We start from the raw sequence: 20,295 nt of genomic DNA on the forward strand, positions 1-20,295 counted from the left end.
GGGGCTTGAATTCATGACCCCAAATTAAGAGTCACATGCTCTACTAACTGATCCAGCCAGGCGCCCCACAGGTGAACTATTTAAACACCTATACTAACCCAGTATCCCTACTTGCTCCTAGGCCTCATCCCATAGGATGTCACTCTAGCAATTCTTCCATCTCTCTCTCATATCATTAACTTTCCCTTTCTACTGGATGCATTCTAAAATATATAAACATACTCTTATCTCTTCCTTTTAATAAAAAAAATTTTGTCCCACTTCCCTGCCAACTACTACTCTATTTTTCTGCATCAGAACTCCGAGTTTTCTAATATTTGGTGTCTCCAATTCCTTCCCTTATATTTTCACTTAAAACTATTCCAACTAGGCTTATACCAACATCATTCCATTAAAACTGTTATTATGGTCACCAGTGACCTACACTGGCTAAAATCAATGGATCCTTTAATTTTTTTATTAATATAATTTTATTGAGATATAATTCATATACCATTCAATTCACCCATTAAAAGTGTACAAATTATGGGCACCTGGTGGCTGAGTAGGTTCGGTGTCTGACTCCTGATTTCGGCTTAGGTCATGATTTCTGGGTTGTGGGATTGGGCCTGGCATTGGGCTCTGTACTCAGCAGGAGTCTGCTTCTCTCACTCTCCCTCTGCAGACCCCCCATGTGCGCTCTCTCTAAAATAAGTAAATAAATAAATCTTAAAAAAAAAAGTGTACAATTCAATGGCTTTAGTATATTCACAGAATTAAGTTAACTATTTTTTTTTAAGATTTTATTTATTTATTTGACAGAGAGACAGAGAGAGAGAGCACAAGCAGGTGGAGCAGCAGGCAGAGGGAGAGGGAGAAGCAGACTCCCCACTGAGCAGAGAGCCCAATGTGGGGCTCGATCCCAGGACCCTGGGAACATGACCCGAGCCGAAGGCAGACGCTTAACCGACTGAGCCATCCAGGTGTCCCAGTTAGGTTAACTATTACCACAATCAATTTTAGAATATTTTAATCCCTTCAGAAAGGAGTGCTATACTCATTAGCATCACCCTCCTGAACTTTCCCATACCCCCAAACCTAAAGAACCACTACCTCACATGAGTAGAATAATATAGTATTTGTCTTTTTGTGACTGGCTCATTTCACTTAGCATAATGTCCTCAAGGTTTATCCATGTTGTAGCATGTGTCAGGATTTCCTTCCCCTTTAAGACTGAATAATATTCCATTGTACGTATATACCGCATTTTGTTTATCCATTCATCGATTGCTAGACATTTGGATTGCTTCTACCTCTTGGCTGTTGTGAATAATGCCGCTATGAGCATGGTTATGCAAATATCTCTTGGAAACCCTGCTTTTAATACTTTTGGATATACACCCAGAATGGGATTGCTCAATCATATAGTTCTATTTTTTATTTTTTTGAGAAATGCCATACCATTTTTCATAGTTGTTGTACCATTTTACAATCTCGCCAAGGCACAAAGGTTCTAATTTCTCTACATCCTTGTCAACACTATATTTTTTTGATAAGCTACCCTAATGAGTGTGAGGTATTATCTCACTGTGGCTTTGACTTGCATTTCTCTAATGAGTCGTGCTATTATCTTTTCATTTCCTTGTCAGCCATTTATATATCATCTTTGGAGAGATGTCCATTCAAGTACTTTGTCCAGATTCTAATCAGGCTATTTGTTGTTGTTGAATAGTAGTTCTTTATATATTTTGCATATTAATTCCTTATCACATAAAAGATTTGCAACTATTTTCTCCCATTTCTTAGGTTGCCCTTTCACTCTGTTGATTGTGTCTTTTGATACACAGAAGTGTTGAAGTTTGAAGTAGTCCCATTTGTTTATTTTTGCTTTCTTTGCTTGTGCTTTTAGTATTATACCCAAGAAATAATTGTCAAGTCCAATGTCATGAAGATTTTCCCCTTCGTTTTCTTTCAAAACTTTTAATAGTTTTGGGTCTTATGGTTAGGTCTTTAATCTATTTTGAGTTAATTTTTGTATATGGTGTAAGGGTCCATCTTCATTCTTTTGCATGTGGATATCCAGTTTTCCCAGGAACATTTACTGAAGACTGCTCTTTCCCCTTGCATGGTCTTAGCTCTCCTGCTGATGACTGTTTGACCATATATGCAAGGGTTTACTTCTGGGTGCTTTATTATATTCTATTGGTCTAAATGTCTGCCTTTATGCCAGAACCATAGTGCTTTGATTATTGTGGCTTTGTAAAATGTTTTGAAATCAGCAAGTATAAGACCTCCAACCTTGTTCTTTTGCAAGATTGTTTTGGCTATTTGGAGTCCCTTGAGATTGAGTCCCTGTATGACTTTAAATAAACTAATTAAACCTGTTGTGTCTCTTTCCTCATGTTCAAAATTGGGATATAATAAACTTCATGAGATTTTTGCATGAATTAAATGAAATAACAAAAATAATATGTTAAAAGGTGAGAGATAATCAATTCTCAGTAATTATTAACAATTATCAATCCCCATGCTGTCAAATATAATAATGCTCCAGTGGCAAGATGGATGAAAGTCAGGTGGGATAACAAGATGGAGCAAGGTATGCACCTAAGGAGTTAAGAAGGAATGGGACTAGTACAACAGTACCACCTAGAACTGCCAAATGAGTACCAAGAAACATTCTTTTTTTTTTTTTAAAGATTTTATTTATTTATTTGAGACAGAGAGAATGAGAGAGAGAGAGAGAGCACATGAGAGGGGGGAGGGTCAGAGGGAGAAGCAGACTCCCTGCCGAGCAGGGAGCCCAATGCGGGACTCGATCCCGGGACTCCAGGATCATGACCTGAGCCGAAGGCAGTTGCTTAACCAACTGAGCCACCCAGGCGCCCAAGAAACATTCTTTTAATAAGCTTTCAGGAGTGAGCTAAGTAGTGTGGGAGGCACAGGAAATATGGCTACTGTTCATTCACAGACATATCTAAGGAGGAATTGATTTCCAAATGTGTTTTTCTCAAAAGAAAGAATAAGATAGGGAAAAGAAAGTTGATTGTCCAGATTATAAATATTTGCCTACATAGTTATATTCCCAAAGGAGAAATAGCTTTATTGATTTGCCTATTAATAAAAATGTTTATTAGAATAAATTTCAAACATATAAGCAGGAATAATAATAATGATGGAAACCAAAATTCATTAAACCCTATATTAGCCAATGTTTGCTAAGTGGTAAATTTTTATTATCTCATTTAATAATCTTAAGAAGTAGTTTCTATTATTATTACTTTTATGGAAGCCTAAGTAATGGGGGCCCCAAGAAGTAACTTGTACAATGTCACACAGCTAGTAAGTGGAAGAGTCAGGATTCAAACCTAGATTGTCTAACTGAAGGGCTTCTATCTAAACTATGCTGTAGCACAAGAAGGTTTTTAAAAAGAAAAAGAAAAAAAAAAAAAAAAGCCAAATCATCCACAGTTCAAACGCCCTGAGACAATTACTGTTAGCCTACTGATGTGTATCTTTACAGACCACTTTCTACATATATACATCATATATTACATATATTATATTGTTTTATAATCTCTTTTGTTTTTATCTCCTCCCTTTGCAAGCAAGGTATTCCACTATGTAGATGCAACATAATTTAATCAACCAATCTATATTGATAATTCTTAAGTTACCTCCAGATTTTCAGTAATGCACACAGATTATGATAATCATTCTTGTATACACGCCTTTGTTAACTTGTATCATTATTTCTTTATGATCAATTCCTAGAAATGGGACAATGGTAACAATGATAATGTACACTCCAACTTTTGATACTCTTTACTAGAATTAACAATGTACACTCCTATGGTTAACATGAGTGACATCCATACCACCTTTAACACAAGGTATTATCATTTTAAATATCTGATAGTTGAAAAATGGTATCTTTGGTTTTTATTTGTATTCCTTTGATCACTAGTGAGGCTTATTAGCTATTTTTGTTTTTTCTTTCGAGAACACCCCATTGTTATCTTTTGTCCATTTTGTATTAGGATACCCAACTTGTTACCAGTTTAAAAATGCTCTTGGGGCACCCGGGTGGCTCAGCTGGTTAAACGTCTGACTCTTGATCTCAGCTCAGGTCTTGATCTCACAGCTGTGAGTTCAAGCCCCGTGCTGGGCTCCAGGCTGGATGTGGAGCCTACTTAAAAATAAAATAAAAACGCTCTCAATTTACTAAAGATATTAACATATTTATACATCTATGTGTTTGTTTTTTAAATTTTGAAATAATTTCAAACTTACAGAAAAGTTGCTAAAAATAGAAACTTTTTTTTCTGCTGTTCCACTAGAGGATAAGTTGCTGACATGATGACCTATCACTTCTTAATAATTTAGGCTATGATTCCTACAAACATTCTCCTACATAACAATAATATAACCACCTGACTTGGGATATTGATTATAATTTGGAAATTGATACTACCATCTGATCCTCAGACCCCATGCAAGCTTTGCCACTTGTCCCAAGCAAAGCACTCAGTTCAGAATCACATGTTGCATTCAGTTTTCATGTCTCTCTTCAGTCTTATTCAATCTAGAAGTTCCTTAGAATTTCTTGACTTTTATGGTCTTGACACTTTTGAGGATTACAGGCCAGGTACTTGGTAGAATGTTCCCAATTTGGGTTTGTCTGATATTTCCTTATGATTAGATTTAAATTAGGTATAGTTAATAGATATACCACAGAAGTGCTGCTGAATTCTCGTTGCATATTATCAGATGATACATGATTTCAATTTGCCCATTACTGTTGATACTTGATTAAAGTTATGTCTGCAAGGCTTCTGCACCATAACATTCTTTCCCCCTGTAGTCAATAAATATTTTGTGGGAAGGTACTCTGTGGTTATGTAAATATCTTGTTCCTTGATAACTTTTTCATTCATTTATTTTTATCAATATGTATTCATGGCTTTCTGCTTTATTAAATGGGTTACAATCCATTTACCATCATTATTGATTCTGGTGCTCAAATTTTTCTCTGACTTGGCCAGTGGGAGCTCCTTTGAGCTGGCTTCTGCATCCTTTTGAGATGCTCTGCCCTCATCATTCTTTAGGCACTTCTAAACATAAAAAGACACTACAGGTATATTTTTTTCTTTCCTGTGAATCAAACATTTCTCCAAACAGTCCTGGTTCCTTCAAATGAAGAATGGTGTTTAGATCTGATCACTAGATATACTGATTGCTATTTTCCCATCCAAGAGTTTAAGGCATTTTCTTTTATTTCCTTCTTATACTTTTATAATTCCATTTATTATATTTAATCTTTAAATATAATTTGATATGAGATATGAGGTAAGGATTTCATAATTATATTATTTCCAAGTGATTAAGTGATTAAGCTTTCCTCTCTTATTTGAAATATCTCCCCATTATAAAAATGATGTTTGGGGTGCTTGGATAGCTCAGTCAGTTAAGTGGCCAACTCTTTACTTTGGCTCAGATCATGATCTCAGGTTCCTGAGATCCAGCCCTGTGTCGTGCTTGTGTTCAGTGCAGAGTCTGCTTGTCCCTCTTCCCTTCCCTACCCCTCTCCCTGCTTGCACACACATGCTCTCTCTCTCTCAAATAAAATCTTTTTAAAAAATTTAAAAAATGATATTTGTTCATCATAAAAATTCAAATACATAAAACATACAAAGAGTAGGAAAAACCCCAAAATCCATTACCCAGAGGTGAACATTGTTAACAGTATGATGAACATCCTCTCATACATCTCTGCACCAGCCCTTCCTTTTCTTACTGAGAGAAACTAATGTGGGATTTTAAGAAGTATGCTGTTAAAAATGGTTTTCATTTTAAAGAATATTACAAGAACTATGTATATATTTGTTTACTTTTGGCATTTCTTTCACATCCTTTTAAATACTACACATACTGTGAGTCTCTTAAATGGTCTAAGAAGGAAATTTAGTTGGAGTCTTGTGAACTTCTTTGACCACATGTCATTAAGGTTTTGGAACCTAAATTAACATCTCCTGAATTAGTGTTAGAAAAGAATTTAGAATCAGCTATATAAAATGTTATGTAAACAGGATTATACTATGTATCCCATTACTATAATCTGCTTTTTTCACTTCCTTATATCTTGGATGCTAAGCCCAGTATCCATTTAAGTCTCATGCAGAAAAAAACTGCTGCAGAGCCTACCTGCTACAGCCAATGCTGCAGTCTTTGCAACTAGAATCAGTCACAGACCTTAATAAAAGACACTGTGCCCACCATCCTCCAAAGGATATTTCCCTTGGAAGCTAATGGGCACTCAATCCTAAATAAATAAAGCTGCAGCTTAGACTACCTTCCTCAATATTTGAAAGATGTGATTGGTATCCTTTTTGTTTTCCAATGTTACTTTCAAACCACTCCTCCTCCTCCACTTTCTGGCAAAATGAAACAAACAAAATTCATGTTTTCTTACGTCTAACCAATCCCAATCATTCCCTTTTTTAAGCCGCTGTCTTTATCAAGCTCCTGGACATGTTCCTCTATCAGTTGAAGACACTGTACCTGGTCTACAGTCCTAATTCAAACATCTTATTCTCAACCAAGACTTCTGATCTTGGTAATTGCTTTGTCCAATTACCCCCACTATTAAGGCTAGTAACTCCACCACCAGTCCACTAAGCCTTCTCTCTCACCACATGTATCAACAGAAGTTGTCTTCAGTTCATTTTCTTAGCCCTAGTTTGTGTCCATCATTTGTTTACTATGTTTAATACCTTAAACTCCTTCTGTCGCCTGAACCTCTCAAAACTTGAATCCTGCCTGCACCAGGAATCTTAGCAGAGATGCAAGAAAGTAACACAAACTAACAGACTGTACCACCATAAATATTTGATACTTCATTAGTAGGTGTATTCTTCTAGTCCATGAAACAACCATTTTAAACCCTTCCCATTTAACCCAAACTCCTAAGAGGTAACTGTTCCTCAGCAGATGACCCTGCCTATCATTCACTAAGTAAAGAGAAGATCTCAGTCCATAACTTCAACACTACTCAAGACCCTGCCTCCAGCTTACTCAAGACCCTGCCTCCAGCTTACTCAAGACCCTGCCTCCAGCTTTACAAACCTATTTGTTTGCATCTACACTGTTGTCTCCTACCTTCCCCTCCTTCCCCCAGTGGAGGAAATGTTATTATATCTTAGTGGCCAATTCTTGGCCTTGAGTGGCTTAGGAATTCTGCCAAATTGTTTAGTAATTTGCCTAATGTCATACAGCTAGAAACCACTATTTCCTCTTCCAATCTCCATCCATTTCTCTCTACTGAATTTTTCTTATTCATAGTAAAACAGAACAGCAAAAACTTCTTGCTTCCCAAACCTTTTCCACTTACTGCTTTTTTTCTGCCTCCTCATGAACAAATTTCTTAAAAGAATGATATGACCTCTACCTATCTCTCTGAACTTACCTTTCTTATAGCTCTTTCTATTATTCTTTTTACCAACATGGTCTTTCAGGTCCTTGAACACACTAAGTCTTTCCTTTCTTAGCACACTGGCTGCTCCCTGCAGAATTATTTCTTGGCTACTGCCCTTTGTAGAATGGTCTTATCTTCAGGTCTCAGCTCAAATGCTTCCTCTTCAGAGGCCAATCCTGAACAACTCAAAGCATATCCTCCTATCCCCATATACTTGTGGAAATGTTCTTTTTCTTTGTATTACTTATCACAACTCTTAACGACATATATATTTATTTGGCTTTAAAAAATTGTGTGCTTTCTCACTAGACTAAAAACACTACACATGGTCAAGGATAACAGCTGTTTTGTTTACTACAATAAACCTAGAGTTTAGCATTATGCTAGGCTCATAAAAGGTGCTCAGGTTCACAGAAGGTGTTCATGTCAGATAATGTGTTCCTTATAGGATCTCTGTTAGAATGTGGGTTTATTATTCTGGATGTTGCTATAGAAGAGTTTTTTTTTTTTTTCTTAAAGATTTTTATTTTTAAGTAATCTCTGTATCGAATATGGGGCCCAAACCCACAACTCCAAGATCATGAGTCATGTGTTCTACTGACTGAGGGAGACTGGTGTCCGTAAAATGTGGATTTATTTTTCTTAATGAAATTGGAAGTAATTGGAGTGTTTGAGCCAGAGTAGTGATAAGAGCTAAGTTTTGTTGTAAAACTAACAAGATAAGGCAAGTCACATATAGCTACTTACATTTAAGTTAATTAAATTAAAATAAAATAACTCTTCTTTAAATGTTTGGTAGAATTCACCTGTGAAGCCACCTGGTCCTGGACTTTTGTTGGTTGGGAGTTGTTTGATTTCTGACTCAATTTCTTTGCTGGTTATGGGTCTGTTCAAGTTTTCTATTTCTTCCTGTTTCAGTTTTGGTAGTTTGATATGAATTTATCCATTTCTTCCAGTTTGTCTGATTTGTTGGCATATACTTTTTCATAATATTCTAATTCTTTGTATTTATGTGGTGCTGGTTATTCTCCTCTCTCATTTGTGATTTTATTTATTTGGGTCCATTCTCTTTTCTTTTTGATAAGTCTGGCTAGGGGTTTATCAATTTTATTAATTTTTTCAAAGAACCAACTCCTGGTTTCATTGATCTGTTTTACTGTCTTTTGTTTTTTAGTTTCTGTATCATTTATTTCTGCTCTGATTGTTTTTGTTAAGATTTTATTTATTTATTTGAGAGAGAGAGAGGGCACAAGCAGGGGGAGGGGCAAAGGGAGAGGGAGAAGCAGGCTCCCCGCTGAGCAGAGAGCTTGATGTGGGGCTCGATTCCAGGACCCTGAGATCATGATCTGAGCCGAAGGCCAATGCTTAACTGACTGAGTCATGCAGATGCCTCTATTTCTGCTCTGATCTTTATTATTTCCTTCCTTCTGCTGGTTTTAGGGTTCATTTGTTGTTGTTGTTGTTGTTTTTCTAGCTCCTTTATGTGTCAGATTAGGTTGTTTATTTGAAATTTTTCTTGCTTCTTGAGGTAGGCCTGTGTTGCTATATACTTCCCTCGTAGGACTGCTTTTGCTACATCCCAAAGGTTTTAGACTGTTGTGTTTTCATTTTCATTTGTTTCCATTATTTTTTTCAAGTAATTTTATTTTATTTTATTGTTATATTAATCATCATACATTACATCATTAGTTTTTGATGTAGAATTCCATGATTCATTGTTTGTGTATAACACCCAGTGCTCCATTCAGTATGTGCCCTCTTTAATACCCATCACCAGGCTAACCCATCCTACCACCCCCTCCCCTCTAGAACCCTCAGTTTGTTTCTCAGAGTCCATAGTCTCTCATGGTTCGTCTCCCCCTCCGATTTCCACCCCCTTCGTTTTTCCCTTCCTGCTATTTTCTTCTTCTTCTTTTTTAAACATAGAGGTACAGGTCTGTGATTCAACAGTCTTACACAGTTCATTATTTTTTAATTTATTCTTTGATTTCCTGGTTGACCCATTCATTGTTCAGTAGTATGTTGTTTAACCTCCATGTATTTGTGGTCTTTCCAATTTTTTTCTTGTGGTTGACTTCTATTTTCATAGCATTGTGGTCAGAAAAGATGCATGGTATGACTTCAGACTTTTTGTATTTGTTGAGGCCTGATTTGTGACTGAATATGTGATCTATTCTGGAGAATGTCCCATGTGCACTTGAAAAGAATGTGCATTCTGCTGCTTTAGGATGGAATGTTCTGAATATATCTGTTATGTCCATCTGGTCCAGTGTATCATTCAAAGCCATTGTTTCCTTGTTTGTTTTCTGTTTAGATGATGTGTCCATTGATATGAGTGGGTGTTAAAGTCCCCTACTATTATTGTATTATTATCAATTAGTTCCTTTAATGTTTGTTTTATATATTTGGGTGCTCCCATGTTGGGTACACAAATACTCACAATTGTTGTATCTTCTTGTTGGATTATCCCCTTTATGATTATATAATACCCTTCTTTGTCTCTTTTTACAGTCTTCGTTTAAAAAGTCTAGTTTGTCTGATGTAAGTATTGTTACTATGGCTTTCTTTTGACATCTATCTGCATGACAAATGTTTCTTCACCCCTGCACTTTCAATCTGCAGTATCTTTAGGTCCAAAATGAGTCTCCTGTAGGCAGCATATAGATGGGTCTTGTTTTTTCATCCATCATGACACCCTATATCTTTTGATTGGAGTCATTAGTCCATTTGCATTCAAAGTATTATTGATAGATATGTATTTATTACCATTTTATTTCTTGTTTTGTTGTTGTTTTTAAAGATTTTCTCTGATACCTATTTTTCTCAAACTATTCCAAAAAAAGAAAAGGGAAGAAAACTTACAAATTCATTCTATGAGGCCAGCATTACACTGATACCAAAACCAGATAAAGACTCCACTAAAAAAGAGAACTACAGGTCAATATCCCTGATGAACATGGATACAAAAATTCTTTTTTGACACAGAGAGAGATAGCGAGAGCAGGAACACAAGCAGGGGGAGTGGGAGAGGGAGAAGCAGGCTTCCTGCCAAGCAGGAGCCCGATGTGGGACTCGATCCCAGGACCCTGGGATCATGACCTGAGCCGAAGGCAGACGCTTAACGACTGAGCCACCCAGGCGCCCGGATACAAAAATTCTTAATAAAATACTAGCAAACAGAATTCAACAATATATTTAAAAAATCATTCGCCACAATCAAGTGGGATTAATTTCTGGATTGCTAGGGTGGTTCAATATTCACAAATCAAAGTGATACACCACATTAATAAAAGAACCATATAATCATTTCAATAGATGCAGATAAAGCATTTGACAAAGTACAGCATCCATCCATGATAAAAACCCTCAGCAAAGTAGGTTTAGAGGGAATATACCTCAACATAATAAAGGCCATGTATGAAAAACCCACAGCTAGTATCATCCTCAATGGGGAAAAAACTCTACAATCAGGGATGTCTACTCTCACCATTGTTATTTAACATGGTACTGGAAGTCCTAGCCACAGTAATCAGATCACAAAAAGAAATAAAAGGCATCCAAGTCAGCAAGGAAGAAGTCAAACTGTCACTATTTGCAGAACAAGATACTCTATACACGAAACCCCCAAAATACTCCACCAAAAAACTGCTAGAACTGATACACAAATTCATTAAAGTCACAGGATACAAAATCAATGTACAGAAATCTGTTGCATTTCTATACATCAATAATGACGCAGCAGAAAGAGAAATTAAGGAATCAACCCCATTTACAATTGTACCAAAAACAATAAGATACCTAGGAATAAACCTAACCAAAGAGATGAAAAACCTGTACTCTCTGAAAACTACAAAACACTGATGAAAGAAACTGAAGATGGCAAAAAGAAATGGAAAGACATTCCTTGCTCATGTATTGGAAGAACAAATATTGTTAAAATGTCTATATTACCCAAAGCAATCTACACATTTAATGCAATCCCTATCAAAATACCAAGAGCATTTTTCACAGAGCTAGAATAAATAATCCTAAAATTTGTATGGAACCACAAAAGACCCAGAATAGCCAAAGTGACCTTGAAAAAGAAAAGCAAAGCTGGAGGCATCATATTTCCAGACTCAAGTTATATTACAAAGCTGTAGTGATCAAAACAATAGGGTACTGGCACAAAAAAGAGACACAAGGGTCAATGGAACAGAACAGAAAACCCAGAAATAAACCCACAATTACATGGTTAATTAATCTTCGACAAAGCAGGAAAGAATATGCAATGGGAAAAAGACCATCTCTTCCACAAATTATGTTGGGAAAATTAGACAACAACATGCAAAACATTGAAACTGGACCACTTTCTTACACAAACACAAAAAAATTCAAAATGGATGAAAGACCTAAATGTGAGACCTGAAACCATAAATGCCTAGAGGAGAACACAGGCAGTAACTTCTTTGATGTTGCCCATAGCAATTTCTCACTAGATATGTCTCCTGAGGTAAGGGAAACAAAAGCAAAAATAAACTACTGGGACTTCATCAAAATAAAAAGCTTCTGCACAGTGAAGGAAACAATCAAGAAAACTAAAAGGCAACCTACAGAATGGGAGAAGATACTTGCAAATGACATATTTGATAAAGGGTTAGTATTCAAAATCTATAAAGAACTTCTAAAACTCAACAGCCAAAACCTAAATAATCCAATTAAGAAATGGGCAGAAGACATGAACACACATCTCTAAAGAAGACATATATATGGCCAACAGACACATGAAAAGATGCTCAACATAATCATCAGAGAAATACAAATCAAAACTACAATGAGATATCACCTTACACCTGTCAGAATGGCTAAAATCAACAACACAAGAAACAATAGGTGTTGGTGAGGATGTGGAGAAAGGGGAACCCTCTTACACTGTTGGTGGGAATGCAAACTGGTGCAGCCACTCTGGAACACAGTATGGAGGTTCCTCAAAAAGTTAAAAATAGAACTACCCCATGATCCAGCAATTGCACTTCTATTTACCCAAAGAATATAAAAATACTAATCAAAGGGATATATGCACCCTGATGTTTATAACAGCATTATCTACGATAGCCAAATTATAGAAACAGTCCAAGTGTCCATCAACTGATGAATGGATAAAGAAGATATGGTATGTATATACATACATATATATATATTCATCAAATAAATCAATGGAATACATACACACGCACATACACACACACAATGGAATAGTATTCAGCAACAAAGAAGAATAAAATCTTGCCATGTGCACCAACGTGGATGGAGCTAGAGAATATTATTCTAAGCAAAATAAGTCAGAAAGATAAATACCATATGATTTCACTCATATGTGGAATTTAAGAAACAAAACAAATGAGCAAAGGGAGAAAAAGAGAGAGAGAGCGGCGAACCAAGAAATAGACTTTTAACTATGGAGAACAAATGATAGTTACCAGAGGGGAGGTGGGTGGGGGGATGGGTTAAATATGTCATAGGGATGAAGGAGTGTACTTGCTGTGATGAGCACTGGGTGTTATATGGAAGTGTACAATCACTATATTATATGCCTGAAACTAATATTACACTGTATGTTAACTAATTGATATTTAAATAAAAACTTAAAAAAATAAAAATTTCAGGAGTTGCTGATGGGTTGGATGAAGGGAGTGAGAGAGAGGAGTCAAAGGTCTAAGATTACTTTATTGAAGGAAGAATAAAATTTGGAAGGATTAATTACAATGTTGCATTAGTAAGAGAAAGTATGTCTAGGGGACAATGACTGGGACTAGGAATGTAGGAATCAGGCAGGAAATAATAAAACAAATGCATACCAATGAAGATAGCATGCCAGGATGAGCAACTAATTTCTGTATACCCAAAGGCCCCCTTGGAGGACAGAAAAAGAAGAAAGGCAAACACGTAAGCAAGTAATTTCTTTTCATCGGTTAAAATGAGGTTTAGGATTAATAGTTCCCTCTCAAAATTTTTAGATATTTTCTTTTTAGTTTAATCATATCACTAGCAGACAGGCCAATGGGTAAAATCTCTCCTCACATTTACATCTTGCCTTGCACTCAGCTCCAAGATTTGTATTACTATATCATTCACTTTTAATCCTCTTAGTAAAGTAGTTTAGCATACTCCTGTTCCAAACCTTTGGTCTTACCTAGAAGTTCTCTTGCAAAATTCCTTTCTCATGAGTTTCTACTTGTAGCTTCTAAATATACTATGGCTGCTTCTCAAATAAGAGATCTGTATTTTCGAAATAAAATATACTCTTGGGGTGCCTGGGTGGTTCAGCGTTGGGCGACTGCCTTCGGCTCAGGTAGTGATCCCAGGGTCCTGGATCGAGCCCCGCATCGGGCTCCCTACTCAGCGGGAACCCTGCTTCTCCCTCTCTCACTTCCCTTGCTTGTGTTCCCTCTCTCGCTCTCTCTCTCTCTGTGTCAAATAAATAAATAAAATCTTAAAAAAAAAGAAATAAAATATACTCTTACATGACTATGTTTTACTTATTAGTTTTATCCCACTAAATCTTTGAACTACGAACAAGGCTATAGTTAATCTGAGTTATTACTATACTTTGTGTATTGATTCATTAGTTCATCAACTGTCAGCTCAACACCTGTGTCCTAGATTCATGAATAAAGAGATGAAGATAGCATAAACCCCTTTCCTCAAGGATTTCCACTGCTTGAGAGGGAAGATAAAAATGTAGACAAGACAAATAATTATAGTGTAATGTGCTAAATGTTCTGACAGAGTATGAACAAAAGTAAGTAGGAATGTATGCAGGGTCATAACTATAATTTGTCTAGGAAAATATTACAGAAGGCTTATACAGATGTTCCATTTAAGTGGTAAACAGACTTGGCAAAATAAGAAAAAGGAATGACTTCTAAAATCTTAAGTAAAATTCTTACCCTCTTTCTGTTGGTTTTCTCCTAGAAATTCTCCTAAAAAGATAACTGGTTCTTTCAGAATTCAGTTCATTCAACGTAATTAATACAAAACTTTTAGTTAGAAACTATTAACCATATTTTAGGATATCCATGTAAAAATAAAATCTTTTATTTCAAAGAAACATATCAAAACAAATTCATTCTATTTACTACCAACTGTATGTAAACTCAATATTCAAGATCTGTTCTATTAAAAAAAGTAACATTTTACAATACAGTGGGTATATCAATTGGCTTCGGCTCCTATAACAAAATGCCAGACTGAGTGGCTTAAACAACAGGAATTAATTTTGTCAACGTTCAGGGGGCTAGAAGTCTAAGATTAAGGTGCTAGCAGGTTTGGTATCTCGTGAGAACTCTCCTGTGGGTTACAGATGGCCCACTTTGTTGCTGTGTGGCTCACATGGCCTTTCATGTACATGTGCTCAAGGAAAGAGGAGCTGGATAGCGTTCCTTCTTTTTAAGAACACCAAACCTATAAGACCCAGGTCCTACTCTCATGACCTCATCCAACTCTAATTACCCCCCAAAGGCCTAATTTCCAAATATCATCACATTGGGCTTCAACATATAAATTTGGGGCAGGGGAGAGTGGCTGGCAGAACCATAAACATTCAGTTTGTAATAGTAGGGTAAGCAGTATGTTAGATTTGTTAGCTGAGATACTATCCCTACCCTGAAGATCCGCATTATCTTCCTGAGGAAAAGAGAATTGTCCTTGCATACCTGTTAGCAAAGCTTAGTTCAAAACAATGCTAATTAAAAAAATCTTAGATTATGGAATTATTCTCAAAATCATTTTTCTTATCACTGTTCTGTGACTCAGATTATCTGATTTATGACAATGAAATACTAAAACCATCTGGTAATATTAGAGTGATACTTCTCAGGTTTTTATAGCCAGGCTTTAATTTGAAAGTTTAAATTATATGTATGAACATTTTCTATAGGCATACCTGCCAATAATTTTAAATTAGTTAATTCAAATTTTAAATGACCTTCAGTTTTTCTTACCATAAAAAAACTTTATGTTTCAACAGTGCCTTTAGAATATGTGAAATTATATATTATATCCTCACATATGATAGTGGGACACAGCTATATCCTCCAGTCTTAATTACAGGAAAAGTATAGACAACTGTAAAGCTTAGCTTTATTGTTTTATAAATGAACCAGTAAAGTTCATTTTAGTGAAATGAGCACATGCTTTTCATAAATTAAATCTCACATGGTAAGTACTCATTTTCAAAATTAATTTAATTATATGTTTAAAGTTTAATTACATTTAATTAAGCATTTAAGTTTTATATGAAATAAATGAATTATCAGTTAACTGCTATGAAATGAAATATTGCCTTGATAATTAAAATCTATAAATTTTCCTATTCTGTGCAAAACCGCTAGTTCTCAAAAAACACTCCAAAAAAAAAAAACAAACATATTTTAAAGGACTATATTCTCACGGCTGCTCAAGGTGTAGTTTTTCCTGGCACCTGGCTTCACATGCTGTCCATTTACTACAATAGCAAATGGAGGCAGCCTGGCCCAGAATAAAAAGCAGAGGTTCTGAAGACTTGGGCTTGGGTCAGAGACTTAGTCACTAACAACCTGAAAGAATGGGAAAGCTACTTAACATCTCTGACATCAAGCTCCTAAAAAATGGGGATAATATTACTTACTTTTCAGGGTTGTGGGAGGATTAGATGAAATATCCTATGGTCAAATGCCTGGAACGGTGCCTGACATGGAACAGGTATTCTTAACAAATGTTAATTCCCTCCTTCTTTTAGTTGCTGAATGAACGAACAAAACCCTTGTACTTTGGGGCTTAAAAAAGTTTTATTCGTTTTTTTTAAACATTATTTTTTTTTAAAGATTTTGTTTATTTATTTGGCAGAGAGAGAGAGCACAAGTAGGCAGAGTGGCAGGCAAAGGGATAGGGAGAAGCAGGCTCCCCACTGAGCAAGGAGCCCAATGTGGGGCTCGATCCCAAGACCCCGGGACCACAACCTGAGCCAAAGGCAGATGCTTAACCAACTGAGCCACCCGGGTGCCCCTAAATATGTTTTATTCTTAAAATATTTTATTAATTACAAAAGTAACACCACATTTTTTGTTTACTTACATTATACTTAATGGACATTTTACATTTTTTTTATTTCCTTAAGTACTCCATGAATGGAGGCAATATAGCATTATAGCGAACACAGAATTTTGAGTCAGAAAGAACTGACTTTGAATTTGGGTTCCACCATTTACTACTTGAGAAATCAAGGAGAAGTCATTTCCCAAGCCATAAAAGTATATGTATGTCTGGTTTAGTGAATGGCAAAAATTAATACTATTGATATATTGATTATAGTATAATCAATATAATCATTCAAACTTCACAAAATATTAGTGATGTAGGTAGGACAAATGGTATCCCCCTAGCCCAATTTTTCACTGAAGGATATTTATTTTCACTGAATTTAAGGGAATTTCCCAAGGTTAACAGTCGGATGGACTCAGTCAGAACTCAGATTTCTTTATTTCTTTATCAGTGCTCTTTCCTTCATAACATAGGAAGGTAAAGGCAAAGGACAGCAATGTGTCTTGAAGCAGTAAAGCAAAAAGAAAGGGATCTGGTTTAGGTTAATCCTGGTTCTATCACTTAATAGTTGAGCCTCAAATAAATAACTTCTGTGAATTTCAGTATCTTCTCCTGGAAAATGGGAATACATACTTTGTTAAGGTTCATACAAGGATTGCACTAGGTAACAAATGTAATACATAGTGGAGTGACCGACACACACAGAAGGCATTCATTAATGGTTGCTATTAACACTAAGACATCAAAGCACCACTTTTGGTAAGTCTCAAGCCACAGAATGGAGAAACCATAATGAAGTGAAGATTTTTTATTTTTTGAAAGAGATTTAATAACAATAAATAGGATAGTCTTCACTAAATTCTCAAGTAATATTCCTGGAAAGAGACTCTAGATTTGTAAGTCATTTCAGTTCACAACTTCCTATATTAAATCTCCACGTAATAACTCATCTCACTGAAAATAATGGTTTTACAAACATGAAAGAAAAGAGAGGCAACAACCTATTTCATGGATTACTTTCCTTGATTCAACTGCAGTAAGAATTGAAATTACATATTCTGAACACTTTATAAATTATTCAATGTCAAGTACTGTAATTTACAGAGTTTTACCTTAATGAAGTTAGTAGCACTATAAGCATGTGTTGGTTTAATATTTAAAACTTTTCATTGTAAACTCAAAAAAAACCCCTAAATTCTTTTAAGGCAACCTAAAAAAATACAGATTGCTGTATTTACAGAATAACTAGAAATAGAAAGCCTTAATAAATAAAATATTGGAAAACATACACTTTCTGTTTATTTCTGAAATAACACTTATTGAAAAACAGCAGTACTTTATACCATTTTTACTGCTATTATTATCAGTAAGTAGTATTTAGATATCTATCTGCATTTAGGGCTAAAAGACCCTGATTTAAAAACTATTCCACATTTTCTTGAAAATAAAAACAGCAGGGATTATATTTTTGGTATCCAGACTTTTCAAACTGCAAATTAAGAATAACAGCACATCCAACAGTTATAGGACTGGAAAAAGAAAACCACATATAAAGAAATAATATGAAACATATGCACAATTAAGGTTACATATTATATAGAAAACATTGATTATTAGGATATGTACCTTTGGTTATGCATTCTTTCAAAGAATGCGGTAAAAATGCATTCTGTTAACCTGTGAAATGCATTCTGTTAACCTGTGAAATCAGAATTAATTCATTAACTTACCATGGTTCTATATTAAGAGTTGAAGATAATTTTTCTGGAAAAAAAAATCCATGCCATTTTGAAGCCTCAATTAGTTCTTGTGGCATCCTTTTTGATGCATCATAATAGTGACCAAATCTTGAAGAAGATACTGGTCCAGACTGTTAAGAAAAGCCATATTGGTTGTTAAAAAATTACTGTTTTTTTTAAAACTACAGTGTATTTGAACTACATTCAGCAAAATACTGATATATTTGTGCATTTTAATGCTGACAGGAAGAGCTTATATACATGGACTTATTAAATTTCAAAGAAGCATACAACAACTTTTATTATTTTAAATGATAACTTAGAAATCAACCTTTTCCTCTCTCATGTTTCTTGGCTGCTAGTGGTTCCCTAAATTTGATAAGAATTCAAACACCTCTTTGCTTTTTTTACTGTATACCTTCCTAAGTTAAAAAAATTTAATATTTGTGTCTTAAGTATTTTTTAAAGGTTCCAGGTTTAAATGACAAATTAAATATGGAATTGCTAAGAACTAATGAAAACTTAAGCCAATGAAATCATTGGTGAGGGGCCCAAAAGAAACTAGCTATTTAAATATATTAAACTGAGCATCATTTAAAAATTAAATTCTCACAAGACAGTGTGTATATATACAAAATTTCTTACAAATTTAAAATTAAACTTATAGTATAAAATGTATTGGGGTACTCCTGTTGGGAACAAGGCATGTGCTAAAGAGGGAGAATGTATACAAACTACATTAGATAAATCAGAAACCTGACATAATCATTAGTTCATTGATACTTCCTCTTTTGTGCTATTACCAATTTCTCCAACAAATTATCTTTCTCATAAGAAACTCTAGTTAAACTACTGATGCTGAATTTACTTACACAGGATAGTAAAGGCCTAGTAATAGAACATTCTCATTATATTGCTTTGAATAGACTCTGTGCTGATTCAACATACTAGAAATATATATACACCTCTGTCCAAAGTTGAACTACTGACAGATTCCACCTGGTAATAGTTTCTAATACTTTCTAATCTAAATTTACATAATTTTCACTGTCCTGAATACTACACAACAAATTTCAGAACATTCAACAAAACAGATAATCTGCAGATAATCTGCAGAAACTGAAGAACTTTATGGAGTGAGTTCTTTATTTTACTAAGTAACTGACAACTTTGTAATTTAGATAAACCGAGATTTCCTTGGCACTAGATATTTGCATTTTAAGACTTAAAGGATTAATATTCTTAAACTGGATGCCTATCAACATAAAATTATACAGTAACATTGAATAAAAAAATTTAAGTCTAATAGAAACATTATTCTCAAATTCAGAGTCTGTGGGTTTGGCATTTATTTTCTAAGTAAAATGACTGTTCACCCCTCCATAAGATACAGTTTATTTTCATTAACGAAAGAGACCTATCAATCAGCTCAACCTAATGTATTCAATACAATATACATACAAGTATGGTTCCTAAAGGATGATTTATCTATTTACCATGGCAGTATTAACAAATAAATTATGAGACATTAAAGTACGTTTCTTAAAAATAGGGTAAAGTTTTTTAAATGTAAAGTTATTAGTATAAAGCAATTTAAACAAGGTCTGTTCTTTGGCCTATAATCTATTCTTTATCCGGATTATAGTTCAGAATGTTTTTACTGCAATCTCTGCTAGAGCTCATCTTTTTATTGTGTAAGTCCAAGTCCCCTTAATGTTTTAGAAAGGCCTTGACTAACTGAACTTTGATCTGATGTCTTCATTGAGAAAAACACCAGGTTGCCCATTTCAGATGCAAATCCTCCTAAGGCCCAATAGAATTTAGTAAAGACAAGCAAAAAAGAAGAAACAAGAAGTTTCCAGGATCCTCTTTGAGAATCCTGGGGCACACTGGTGTCCTTAATCCACACTGCTCCATGGATTAAGGTAGGTGATAACCTTTCCTGATTCAAAAGAATAAGCAGAGTGCCTACAAACTGGGTGGAGACTAGGATTTGGTAATAATAAAACACCATGCAATAAAAGCTTGGTCTATGTCAGAAGC

The 20,295-nt window shown here is 35.1% G+C and overlaps 1 protein-coding gene across 3 annotated transcripts in view; it reads right to left on the bottom strand.

Annotated features, from left to right (window-relative positions):
- ELP4 (elongator acetyltransferase complex subunit 4) overlaps positions 1–20,295 on the bottom strand; it is a 247,613-nt gene that overhangs the window by 160,840 nt on the left and 66,478 nt on the right. For all 3 annotated transcript variants that reach the window (XM_054512002.2, XM_045893961.3, XM_054512003.2), the window contains exon 5: positions 18,244–18,383. In XM_054512002.2, the coding sequence (XP_054367977.1) occupies positions 18,244–18,383 (140 nt within the window). The remainder of the gene's footprint in view (positions 1–18,243; positions 18,384–20,295) is intronic.

The sequence above is a fragment of the Mirounga angustirostris genome, unplaced genomic scaffold (genome assembly GCF_029215605.1).
Source record: "Mirounga angustirostris isolate CCGP_5_RB_7025 unplaced genomic scaffold, mMirAng1.0.hap1 SCAF_13, whole genome shotgun sequence".
NCBI classification, from domain to species: Eukaryota; Metazoa; Chordata; class Mammalia; order Carnivora; family Phocidae; genus Mirounga; species Mirounga angustirostris.